The sequence below is a fragment of the Neltuma alba genome, unplaced genomic scaffold, assembly GCF_004799145.2.
Source record: "Neltuma alba isolate B1F8T4 unplaced genomic scaffold, ASM479914v2 tig00012920_pilon, whole genome shotgun sequence".
Taxonomy (NCBI): Eukaryota; Viridiplantae; Streptophyta; class Magnoliopsida; order Fabales; family Fabaceae; genus Neltuma; species Neltuma alba.
The window spans coordinates 307,747-320,664 of record NW_021637287.1 but is presented as its reverse complement, the minus strand read 5'-3'; the positions used below and the strand labels follow the sequence as shown (position 1 = coordinate 320,664).

The window sequence follows — 12,918 nt, the reverse complement described above, 5'->3', positions numbered from 1 at the left end:
ATTACAAGGACTGTATTGGAAAAAATAGATAAACATAAGAGACAAAATAAATTGAGATATTATATTTAGGATTAAAATAAAAATCAAATGAGTTTTTGTATTAAAGACAGGAGGTAGTATATTCCTGGTGAGAAATGATCTTTTAAATTTTTATTCCTAGGATGTCAAGTTTGGAAATTAACGACTAATTCGCCTATATATTGTAAATGAAACGTATTGGTGTCCCCCCCCCCCCAAAGATGATAACAATTAGCAATTAGTTATGAAATATCAATTGAAGCATGCATATTTTATTTTCATAACCGTATTCATAAATGGAATGTCTAAATTTCCAATTATGTTATCTTCCTCTACCCCCTCCATCCGCCTTGATTGGAATATATAATCTTGTCTCTTCCGTTTTTTTCTTCACTGCTTGCCAGCATTCAGCAACCACTGACCACAGAATAACAAACGCTAAACATTAGCGATGAAAATAGCGTCCATTTTTTATTTTAAAGAATGGTTCCATTTCTTATCTGAAACGCTCCAGGTCGATCGCAATATCGATAGTAAAAACTAGCATATATTAATATTCCATCAGCACTCTTTCGGTATCACGACTCGCATGAAAATAAATATAAAGATTAGTATTATATAAAAGAAAACACATAATTAATAGACGGTTATTGCTACTGCTACGAAGCTTCACCCGAAGGTCGGAGTCTCCAATGTACACAGTCCGCGCGAGATCACTCGACTATAAGATCGAGGTCCTCCATGCCGTTTCCACGCGAGTTGGTGGCCACTTACTTCATGAACGATTGGAGAGACGACGAGAATGTGACGAAATCTCTCTTCCCATGCAATATGCCTGACAAATAATTCTCCAGGTCATCGGGCGATAATCTAATTGAATCCGACTCTCTGCCCCCTGTCAACCCGACCCGATACTTATCATACAATTCCCTGTACCGCGGCATCAGCTTTGACGTTATCGAACGTTCGATCTCGTCTCGTAGCTTTGGGTCTGACACTATCCACGACCTTTGTTTCCTGTAAGCTTCATGAAACGCGACGTTGAAGCTCCTCACCCAGGTCCTCGCTTTCTCAGGCGGTACCTCTACAGTAGGATTTTCCGGTAGTGACGTCAACACCCTGCTCCAACCCATACGCTCATACTTTGACACGTACTCTTTGATCCTTGATTCGTGACCCTCCAACCACTCACCCCCCAGGAGAATTCTAAGACTTGAAGTGCGAACCTTCCTGACGATGTATTGGAGGTTGTTAGCGAGGAACAGGTACGAAAGCGCGTCGTCCTTGTAATATTCTGCTTTGCCGTCGAGTTTGCTGAGGAGGACGATTATCACCCAAGCTATTCGCACCGTCACCGCCGATGACTCGTTTTCTGACAGGTTGGAATTCGGTAAACAAGACTCCGGCAATGGAGACTGAAATGGTAGCGGCCAATCGGCGACTATATCGACGAGCACACGGCTGTAGTCGTTGAGGAATGTGATGTAGTTCATGACGTACCTCGTGAGCGGGTGGACCCCACCACCTGGCACCGGCTTCTTGGAGCATTCTTTGTGAATCGCAGTTTCGAAGTCGGAGAGCATCGTACGGACGGATTGGCCAAGCATATCTAGAGAGCTAACGGCCTGTGAGCGGACGACGGAGGTTGATTGGAACGAGAAGATGGATTGAATTTCAGGCAAATGATCGCTGATTGCTTCGTACAAGTCCAGAGTCCTGAATATCTTCTCGGGGGTTTTCTTGCACTTGGCGACGAGTTCTGGAAATCTTAACAGAAACGTGGCGCTGTCTCGAGCAATCTCCGCAAAACAGACCTCTTTCATTTTCTCTGATCTCGGGAAGACATGGTCGCAGAGGATTCGCTCACTGTAAAACAGAGTTCTGACGGCCACTCGGATTGCGTTCATCCAATTCTTAATCTTCCAGTCGAGCACTTGCCAATCCATTTTCTTGATCTGAGATGAACTCAAACTTTCCATTCCAAGATGACGCAACGCTTCATCCACGATCGATTTCCTCATAATTTTGTAAATGCTGATACACTCTTTACCGTACCCGGATGAAAACATACAATCCGCAATCACTCTCAAATCTGCCATTGCCAGCATAGACACTCTCTCCGTCTCCGTGATGGGATCGCCGCCAGCAAAACGAAAATCATCCTCCGAGGATAATAGTTCCTCGTCAAAATCAGAAATGCTTGTCCTCGAGTCCGACGTGAAGGACCGACTCGACACGGATTCAGCGTCCATATGGTCCCGGTTTGCCGCTAATATATGATGAAACTCGTGGTCAAGCTTCTTCATGGCAAGTTGCATGAGGAGCTGAGCTTGCACGAGCTTCTGGGAGGTGGAATCCTGTGCGATGAGGTACTGCATAGCAGCTTGTAGGCGCTTGACAGCGTCGATGTATTGTCTCGCTTCTCGGCGGTCACCGATGAAAAGAGTTGTTCCGGCGTGAGAAGGGGAGTTTTCAAAATCCCATTTGGTAATAAGAGAGCGTGCGATCTCAATATTCTCGTCCATTAACGAATCAGAGAGGGTGCATGAAGGTGAGGGCCTGAAGAAGACGCTTCTCATTCCTTTTCTGGGCATTTTATCTTGTGTTGTTGAGTCTCTGAGCTTGAATTGCTCCTCCAGCTCCCTAGTGAGAATAGTACTGAAGAAATTACACTTTGTTTTGTGGCTGAATTGGGAGGGTTGTTGGAAGACGAGGGGGTTTTATAAACCCGGAGATCGAAACGGTTGACTCGGTCAGGAGCGCATCCTCGTTTTTTCTACATGAATCTTGGTGCCTACGCAACTACGCTCTCTCATGCAGCTACTTAACTAGTTAGGATCCTGCTCATCACGCGTCTCCAATACCACAGAATTACCTTGCGCGAGAGGGATTCATCGGAAGTTTAATAATCTATTTTTTTTAGATTATTTATATTATAGTCGGGAACGAACTGGCACAGTGCAGGGTGCAGACTAACCGTTAGCTGTTAGCATGGGCGAATGTATACATGGAATTAATTAAAATGACAGCAAATTGACGGCATGTAATTATTTGTTTGTTTTTCTCTTTGAAATTATTTATGTAAAATTAATCCGAATGTTGAAAATGACCCGCCTACGGTCTATATATGCGGAATGGTAATAAACTTTAATTAATTGTTGAATTTTTCTCATTAAAGGGCGCATTATTCTCTCTTTAGCTGGAGCCACATACGCGTCACTATACCTTGAATATCCAGTTTTTCATCCACAAATTAAACCGAGAGTTGTTTGGTTTACATGGATAGTTTCCTTGGTTTTCTAGAAAGCTAGTTTTTTTCCCCCCCTTTTTAAATTTGGTGCAAGTTCCTGGGGAATTTTCCTGGGAATCTTAATTTCCCCATGAATATTATTTTTGTATATATAAAATACGAGCAACTGAATCCCAATCTTATTTCATCTCACGCGCTTTATCGTTTTCACTAATGAATTAGCCTTCCAATACGAACCCTTGTCACTTCGATCAAGTCATCCGTCTCTTTGGTTTGTTCTTCTGCCTTATTGAGTGGAGACGTTTTTCTTGTCTTTCTTTTATATGTGTGTGTGTGTAATTTATATCGTCCAGCAAAATAAGCTTGAGTGGCTTTTATAGTTACAATTTTTTTTCCAAAAGGAAACTCTATATTTTATAGCACAAAATGACTCATTCCTAAACAAGTGATTGCGAGCTCAAGTCTCAATATGTATGGAGTAAATTTAGTTGACAAAAGCCTATCATTTATCCAATCTCATATACCTTGAGATAATTAGGCTGTATCATTGTGGGAACACGTTCCTTTGCCCCTGATTCCTAAACTTGCAGCCGAGGGTTAATAATTGAAAGAAGAAATTTACTTCATTTTGGACAATCTACTCTCTCTCTCACACACACACGCACATAAAATAAATTACTCAGAAAATTGTGTTGTTTCCACATTTAACTTGATGCAGGACATTAAAGTGCAGCAGAAATAATGAGTCCAGGAAAATAAAGAAATTAAGGATTACATATTAAAAAAATAATGAAAAAGGAATTATATATACGAGTGCAAAAGAGAAAGTCATAAATGTCTGGCAAACAGCAGAAATGCTTCCGCGTCTGCCGCTGGTTGAGGCAAATCGACAGGGCGCGGCCTCAAGTATGCATACAAATTAGGGAATTCTAGGCTGCAATATTTGTTGTCTTTTGAAAAATCCTTCAAAATTCCAAAATAAATCGGTTCACATTCATGAAATGACTCACTCTGACTAATGCTAATGCTCATACCCACAACTTTGTCTTATTTCTATTTGCCCCCTCTTAGCTGGAACACCGTTTGTCGTAGTTGTTGTCGTGTCATAAATGATAATTATAGTAGTATTATGTAATTTCTCCAATTCTCCGGAAGCAAATTGTGAAATTACAATTAAAGTGATCGGCCTAACTGGATTTCATTTCTTTGTTACTGGAAGCATGCAACTGCTTAGAGAGACCCAAAAAGTCAAAAAGTTAGTCAAGGCATTGACGATAAGCCCAAACCAAAGTCCAGGAGGCTTTGGGCTCCATAACTTTTCCGTGGGCTCTATTGCCGAGAGTGTGAATGGCCCTGTATAACTTCTCTGAGTCATGTTAGTGTTTTTTTTTTAAACACACGTTATTATCTTATTTTATACTGGGAGAGGTGCTCATGACTAGGACCAAAACCAATTCAACAATTGGGTCCTATATTAAGGACGAAGGAGTCTATAAGATTTTCAATGATTTACATTTATCCACAATTAATAAAAAATTGAGTGATAAGAGTGAGAAGGGAGAGAGAATTGAAAACCCCCACATATCTTTAAACGCGTGTTTCTACGTGAAACTCAAAGGCTATTTTATTACTGAAGACAATGCCTGTAAAGCATACAAGTGTGTGTTTCTTTTTCCTTCCTTTTTTGGATGCATGTTCCTGTTGACTTGGTTTCCCAACAAAGCCTCAAGTAAGTAAGTATCTACACCCAAATCCTATGCATTTCTATTCATAAAATATGTTTCCCCCACACGGATTTGAAAACGATTAACGTTTGTTTGATCCAAGTCAAAGCCCTTTTCCTTAACCTATCGTTTTCTACTTTCATTCTCGGTTCTTTCCTTGGGATTCTGCTGCTTCTCCTTCTGTTGTTGTTATCAGTTTGCACCGAAAGCCGTCAACCCTTCACGTGTGGTCCTTCACATAAAGCACTTAATGGGTTTTCAACTACTCCTTCAGTCTTAATTATAAACATCATTTGTAGATTACAAACAAAATCTTATATTTAGAATCAGAGGAATATATTATAATATCTCCCAACTAATGTCTACAGCTAACTGGTCCAAAGATCTACTTACCCCTTGAATTATATATATATATATATATTCGTATATTTATGCAGGATTTATGGGGGTTCGCTTTTCAACTAATTGTTCAGATATTTCCTTTGCTGCTGCCCAACAAGGTTTAGTCAAAGAAATTAAATCAAATGTGCCAAACCCTCCAAGTAAATGAAGTATAAAATAAACAAAAGAAGACGACGAGGGATAGAAAAGAGAAGCTCTCTACCTACTTTATGTCCTTGTTGCACTAAAATAGTCAGATTCCAAATTCATTTTTGTCACGTAAGTAATTATATTTTCTAGAATTCCAATTTAACAGACTGGTTGTTTGAGTGCCTTCTGCTGCCATTGCCTCGCATGCTGTGTCCTGTCTCCCTCCACCTTTTTTTCTGATAATTTAGCATCATTTGATGACCCACAATTAGGTGGGTTTCATATGTGAGCATGACTGAACAATAACACATGTACATTGATAAAATTGCCAGCCCAAGGAATGGATTTAATTAATGTGAAATCAAGTTCTGTCACACAAAAACAGTAAAAAAGGCTTCATTACCACGCATCTAAATTAGAGACTTCCTATAATTACAAAGACAAACATGAAACAAGCAAACGACCCAAGACTCATCAAACAAACAATAGAAAGCAGTAAATTAACGAAAATACGGTATCTAATTAATTCATATTGTTGACCATAGAAACGATGGCGTAGACGATGAAGATGGCCAAAGCTGCGCTTTCTTCACCTTTGACACACTCGCCAGTACACCTAACGGTGTCACGTCTCCGATGATCGTCACTTTCTTTGTCTCCAAATCTATGCTGTACGATGTTACTCCTACATAAATATGCACAATATAAATCTTCGTCTTAACCATTTTGTATTAGAAGATATCTGTGTGTGCGTGTAGAATACTCTCATGCACATATGCACATACATCATATACTCCTCCGATCCTTAATATAAGACCCATTTAACTAATTTGATTAGATTAAAGAAATTAGGTAAGTTAGTTAATTGTAAGAAATGTGACACATTTTTCCTAAAATACCATAATCATCTTTCTTAATACCCCATCTTCTTCTTCTTCTACTTGATTATGTTTGAGGGAGTATATATAGGGGTAATTTAGAGAAAATTAAAAAATATGATAAATGAGTCTTATATTTAGGACCAAAACCAACTCAACAATTGGGTCCTATATTAAGAACCGGAGGAGTATATATTTACATATTACAATTCACAAATCTCTCTGGTAACTATAAAGGCCATCGTTACTCTGCACAGATAATAATAATCATCATGCTCGGTGATATTCTTGCTGTTATTTCAAAAATCGTAAAGATGCTGCATTAATGAACGAAATCTCACACCTTTCATTTTTGAGATATGTTTTCTCACTTTTCCTTCACAGCCCTTGCAGTGCAGTGACACCCTCAAGACCACAACCTGTACAATAATTCAAACATTACACTAATTGTCATTCACCATCCCTGACTCCATGTTTGTCAACAAGAAGCAGCAAAATGACAAGAATCAAAAGAAGTCAGAGAATGAAAACAGAAAAATAGAAATTAATATGTTAAGCAAGCATTAATAATAAAAAAATACCTGGTCCTTGGAACTTGGAGCAGGAGAAGAATTATCTTTGTTCTTGGGTATTTCTGGCATTTGGCCAGACTGTGACACCCAATCAATGAAAGGGACGTCGTCTCTGAGTAAATATCTTCGGGAGGAGGAAGTAGGTTGGCTATCATACAGGTCGCTAACTTCAACGCAGCTTTTTCTACGAACATCGTCGTTTTGCTTATCCGAAGAAGTAGTCTTCTTTCTGGGTAGCATGTCGCGGTAAGGCTTAGGATTAATGGGGAAGTGTGATGAACAAGGAAGACGTGGTTGGCTTTTCCTTCGATCATGAACGTATGATTTGGGGCTTCGGCGAACCTGAAACCGTTTATCCATACTGGAGATCACTGCTGTGGAAGCAGGTGATGAACAGAACAGATCCATTCCCTTCATAGCTGAAACTTGAAACTTGAAGATCTGACGAAGAGATCCAAGTTATTTAAATTTGGTGGATAAGAGAGGGAGAGGAAAGAGAAAGGACAAAACTAAGAAAAAAGCTAAGTGGATGTTCGAGGACTCAAAATTGTATTTCAAATATTATTTTTTTCTTTGTGGGGCTAAGAGGAGCTGTGCGAGCAGCTTTGTTGCGACATGATTAGTAGCACTAGTACAGTTGAAGACTTAAGAAAGCCTCTATTATTGACACATCACTCTGTTCTTGCATTCTAGACGGCACACGTCTTTTAATTTTCTATGAGACGCATATGGTTGATTTCAGTTTCTCACGGTAGAAAATTTAGTGAATATTTCATATCAATTTCCAAGAAAAAATTTATTACTCTTGCTTAGTTTTGATGTTCTGGATGTGAACGGTTTAGCGCCATCAATGAAAATTACATTACTGTAACAATAAAAAGCCTTGAGCTATGACGTGAGAAACTTTTGAAACGTTTTGAAACTTGAATTTATTGTCATAAAGGACGTCAGATTACTCTTAGTAGCCCTCCTTTGTCAGAAGTAGTATTGTATTGGACCACCATTTAATTTCATGACTTTCTAAATAAAAATGATTGAGATATATGCTTTGAAGATTAAGGAATCTTGCCTCAGACTTCCAGGGTTTCTGAATAATCAAAGAGGACAGCTACGAGATAAAATGGTCGATAGATTGTGTTGGACTGCACAGGTTTCGAATAAAATTAGCGTATATAGGGAAACTAGGAACATGGTGAAATTACAAATTTGATGTGCTTATATACATAGAAAATTTAATCAAGCAAAATTATTAACTACTGTAGAAATGTAATCATCAATGTCAAAATGGCATGCATATGCCTGGCAAAAGATGCTAGCATTCGAAGATTTCCCTTGAGATAAAGTGCCACCTCCATCAAGTAATTGAGTGGTTGTTGTTATATGCAAACACATAATATCAACGTGAAATCTTCACCTTTGACTTTAATATTTCCAATAGTTACACTATTCTTGATTTTTTATGAATTTCACTATCGTATCTTAACCTAACTATTTTTTATTTGTCTCTCTTCCAGGCCCCTGCGCCTGATTCAATTATGTAAGTTACTGTTTGGGATATGGACGAGGTGTAAGGTAAGATGCACAACATTTCTACCAACAGAAGAGTTAAGCTTTAAAATGGAACCAACTCTGTCATTAATCTTTTTGGGGCTTGGAACAACTTTTACTGATGAGCTCCTGTGATGCCTGTATTACTATTTATTGATTTTGTAAAATCGTTTTGCTTTTAAAAGGTCCAGTCCAAACCCTCTTTCAAATATAATATCATTCAGAAGGCATTTCAAAGTTTAATAATGACAAATTCTCACTCATCAAGTGCCTTGTGATTAGATGTAACTAATATGCTATTATGACTAACTGCTTTAAACCTTTTTGTTAATGGTTTTTGATAATTTAATATTGATCACAGAAAGAAAGGAAATCTCTGCATGCTTTGTCGACAGAAGAGAGAGAGGGAAAGTGAGACTCTTGCTCATACTGCATTATCCTTAGAACAAATAAACCGAAGTGAATTAACTAATTTTTATTGAACCGTTAGATATGCATATATAAGTTATATTTGTGTAATAAGAATATTCTGTGCTGATGATAGCTTGGCACACTCCAATTTCAAGGCCAAAATCTAAATCTCAGTACCAGCAAGATATATAGGTTCCAACATCTTATAATAACTCAGATGCTTGCGAATGCATCAAACTTTGCTTTATTTTCAGGTTTATTTTGCAGCCCAGTCAATATATATTCTTTTCCAGGCTCAAGCATAACCCTCAGAGAAAATATTCAAGTCTGTGAAGCCTGCGATCACATATGAAATTGCCATAACAGTCAGAAGCTGTTTGTGCAGTGGGCATGATACAGTGGATTATTCAAGCGTGTATAGGCTGGCTTGCTATAAAGCAAATTTTCGATTTGTTATTAAATGTCAATAACAAAACATAGCTTTTTATTGGTGAATGTGGGTCTCTTTTAGTGATACAGACTTTTAAGTTTAATATATAATCACGCGTTTAAAGATATGTGGGGTTTCCTTCAATAAAGGGATTAAGTTGCTTTTCTATGTCCTTAATCAATTGCTTCCCTCTCTCTTTCTCTCTCACTCACACACGCAGTGTCTGGTTAGTCAGGTTTTTAATTATGGTCTTCTATGCAAATTAGTCCTTTAATAAATGTAAATTATTGAACATCATGGACCTCACTTCCAGGATGTTTCACATGAATGTGTCAATTGAATCCAGGGACATGACAGGACCATTTACAGGGAAACTGCAGAAAAGAATGTGAGTCAGAAGCTGTTTGTGCCGTGGGCATAATAAGTTTATTACTCTTCTTTGAATTTTTTTTTTTCAAAAAAAGAAGTTTATTTCTCCTGACGAGTGTAACCATAACTTATTCTTGGATGGTTGAAGAGATCATGCTGCTAGATCTTTCTTCCTCCCCTGTTTTTCCTCCACCTCCTCTTATTCTATTTTATATTTTGGGCCATGACAAAGCTAAAAAATATTGCGTAATGCTACCTTCGGTCCTAATTATAAAACCAGTTGACTAATTTGAGGAGATTAAGAAAGTAAGTTAGGTTAGTTATTTGTCCTAAATAATGTGCTGTTTTCCTAAAATATCCTTACTAATCAAGTATATTGACTAGAACTATTAGTGTTAGAAGGGTTACTTTGGAAAAAAATGTATAAATATGAGAGACAAAATGGATTGGGATCTTATATTTAGGATCAAAATAAAATTCAAACAGGTCTTATATTAAGGACCGGAGTAGTATTTTGTAATACAGTATCCATAATTCTTTTTCATACACAAAACCTAGAATTCAAGCATGAATTAGATAAGTTCTTTTTGCATTCCACTGAATCTGATAAATGAATTCTATCATTTACAACTTACAGATATTAGAGATTATTGCTATCTCTATTGGTAATGGTGCGCGTCTTTTATCTTGTCATCTTTTATCATAAAATTTACATATACTGTGGAAATTTTTGTTGATCTGATAAAGTGAACAGCAAAACTCCAAAAGGCCATTGACAAAAGCAACTCTGCTTTAGGCAAACCTGGATCGTCTTCTACAAGCTCAAAGGAAACAATTAAAGGCCCGTCACTAGGCCCAAATCAATCAGCTGTGGAATAATCACGGCATGGGTCATATGTTGTGGGTCTCCATTTAAACGCAGATTTGTTCAATGTAATGATCAGTTGATTGATGGAGGAGGACGAGGATAAGATGACTGTCTGAGAAAAAGAAGATTTTTTATAAAATGAAAAATAATGGAGAAAGAGTATTCTAAGACTTCCTGTCATTCCCAAAAAGAAATCGTGCCTCTAGATTGAGAAGCTTTGAATGAAACGGGAAAGGTCTGTGAAATACTTTCGAACAACAATCAATTAAATAATGAAATATCAAGATTCTTAGTTATTGTCAAATTTTTATTGATGTAATAGTTTAACGGATGTTTGAACAATATTTTACAGGAATACTGTCCCAGATTGTGGCATCTAGTTAAAGCATATGTTTGGATATATTTTACTGTGTGAAGTTGATAGAAACAAGCGTGAATCTCTTGGCAACTTACAGTATCATATTGGAAGTTCATTTTTCACTTTATTATATACTGACTTTCCTCGCATGAGTCAAGGAGGTTAATTTCCCATGACAAAATCAAACGGTGCAAGCGTAACAACTCCAAGAGGAATACCATGACCGACGACCTCAACTTCTTAACTCATATCTGCTCCACTCTAATTCTACAGTATCCGTCGATCGAACGCACTATTATTATTAATTATATTTCTCTCAATATCAACTCTTCAAGTGTAACTCTCAGATTTTAACCACTCGAAATGGCCAAATCGCTTTCATTCCCTTGTTGCAGAGCCGTCTTCGTCGCGCTCCTTGTGGCCTTCACCGACCTCTCACGTGCTTCCATGGAATCCTTTTCTTGTTATTTCACTTTCTTCATGCATGACATCTCCGGAGGTTCAGCATCGTCGGAGAGAGTCGTCGCCGGCATCACCGTCGCCACCGCTGACGACCTCCCTTTCTCAAAACCCATTCACAGAATCTTCCCCATTCCGGGCGGCATCCCTCTTGTTGATAATAACCCAAACCCCTCCACCACAACAAGCGCCGTGATCAGCGACGTCGACACTCACAACAACGTTGTTATTGACAACGCTAACATGCTTCCGTATGTTAAACCAGGTGCTCTACCTTTGGGAGCAACGTTACTGGATAAGGTTCTGTTTGGGAGAGTGACGGTTATGGACTATGAGGTCACGCGAGGACGTGATGTGGGTTCGAAAGTTATAGGTAGAGCACAGGGGTTTCATTTGGCAAGTTCATGGGACGGAACCAGCAAAACCGTGGCATTCACTGTGTTATTAGCCGACGAGGAGGAGGACACTATTAGCTTCTTTGGTGTCCATCGAACGGCTGAGATTGAGTCTGGTGTTGCTGTGGTAGGAGGAACCGGCAAATATGAAAATGCGAAAGGATATGCCAAACTTGAGATTGGCCATTTATTACCTGGTCAACAAATCAGAAATGGGGTGGACGCAGTTGTTCAGACCACTGTTTACCTCACTCTGCATACGAGTCCCTAATTAAATTACATAGCTTTCTTTTTACTGTTACTATTTGTTGTCTGAGAATATTGCTTTCTTTTTACTCGGACAATTAATACTCCTCCGGTTTTAAATATAAGACCTATTTTATTATGCAAATTGTCAACTGATCCTTCCAGTCTGTCAGCTGATATATACCTTCATTTGAAAGATTTTTGAAGAATTTTATTGCTCAAAATAGGTCAAAAAATTATCGTTGAACCTTCCACTTTCCTCCCTTCCCTCTCATCTTCTGGTTTCTTTGGTTCCATTCCCCTTCCTGTCCTAACCTTTCGGAGGCACTCTCTCATTTATGGATATGTTGCTAGCCTTCTCCTAGTATGTAACCCAACATTCAAAGGGCTTTGAAAATGATAATTCAAAACTAGTTGTGATGATGATATTCTTTGGGCACTTTAGAGAAGACTTGTTTTAGGTCGTGGAAGTAAATAGACGGGCTAAGCAAAACTCAATTCTGGCTCACTAGAAGCTTGTTTCCGCAGGGCGCAGAACAAGAAAGTTATGTATGCAATTGGCCCAAGAAAGGGAAGTTATCTATGGACAGGATATGGGATAATTCCCACTGGGTTCAACATCAATAGTTCTTATGACTGAACATTCCATTTTTATGCTGTCCAACATTATTTAAGCCTCCACTTAGCCACGCCGTGGGCACAGAGCAAACTACTCTTTGGGCTTGTACTGAAAAACATTATTTAAGCATTTTTAAAGTTCAGCCCACTTATTTTTCAGGGCTAGATGGGCCGGGCTGATGTTGCCATCTGCAAATCAAATAGCACATAACACAGACCCAATATCTCAACGAGCAGCCGCGA

The 12,918-nt window shown here is 38.5% G+C and overlaps 3 protein-coding genes across 3 annotated transcripts; 1 reads left to right on the top strand and 2 right to left on the bottom strand.

The window, feature by feature from the left end:
- Positions 1-706: 706 nt before the first annotated feature.
- Positions 707-2,612, bottom strand: LOC114732637 (exocyst complex component EXO70H1-like). Its single transcript, XM_028919959.1, has one exon. The coding sequence runs from the start codon at positions 2,610-2,612 to the stop codon at positions 789-791; it is 1,824 nt and encodes a 607-aa protein (XP_028775792.1). The 3' UTR covers positions 707-788.
- A 3,250-nt stretch (positions 2,613-5,862) lies between these two features.
- LOC114732587 (protein SODIUM POTASSIUM ROOT DEFECTIVE 3) lies at positions 5,863-7,436 on the bottom strand. The gene is made up of 3 exons (XM_028919883.1): positions 6,983-7,436; positions 6,745-6,820; positions 5,863-6,208 (listed from the first exon to the last, which is right to left on the bottom strand). The coding sequence occupies exons 1-3, from the start codon at positions 7,388-7,390 to the stop codon at positions 6,051-6,053; spliced, it is 642 nt and encodes a 213-aa protein (XP_028775716.1). The 5' UTR covers positions 7,391-7,436; the 3' UTR covers positions 5,863-6,050.
- Positions 7,437-11,320: 3,884 nt separating this feature from the next.
- On the top strand, positions 11,321-12,082 carry LOC114732630 (dirigent protein 9-like). The gene has a single exon (XM_028919949.1). It carries the CDS (start codon positions 11,321-11,323, stop codon positions 12,080-12,082), a length of 762 nt encoding a protein of 253 aa, XP_028775782.1.
- The last annotated feature ends 836 nt before the right edge of the window (positions 12,083-12,918 follow it).

Coding starts and splice junctions, on each gene's coding strand:
- LOC114732587 (XM_028919883.1), bottom strand. CDS start 7,390: ATGAAGGGAATGGATCTGTTCTGTTCATCACCTGCTTCCACAGCAGTG. Junction 6,821..6,982: donor CTCCAAGTTCCAAGGACCAG/GTATTTTTTTAT, acceptor ATTATTGTACAG/GTTGTGGTCTTGAGGGTGTC. Junction 6,209..6,744: donor ACATATCTCAAAAATGAAAG/GTGTGAGATTTC, acceptor ATATTTATGTAG/GAGTAACATCGTACAGCATA.
- LOC114732637 (XM_028919959.1), bottom strand. CDS start 2,612: ATGCCCAGAAAAGGAATGAGAAGCGTCTTCTTCAGGCCCTCACCTTCA.
- LOC114732630 (XM_028919949.1), top strand. CDS start 11,321: ATGGCCAAATCGCTTTCATTCCCTTGTTGCAGAGCCGTCTTCGTCGCG.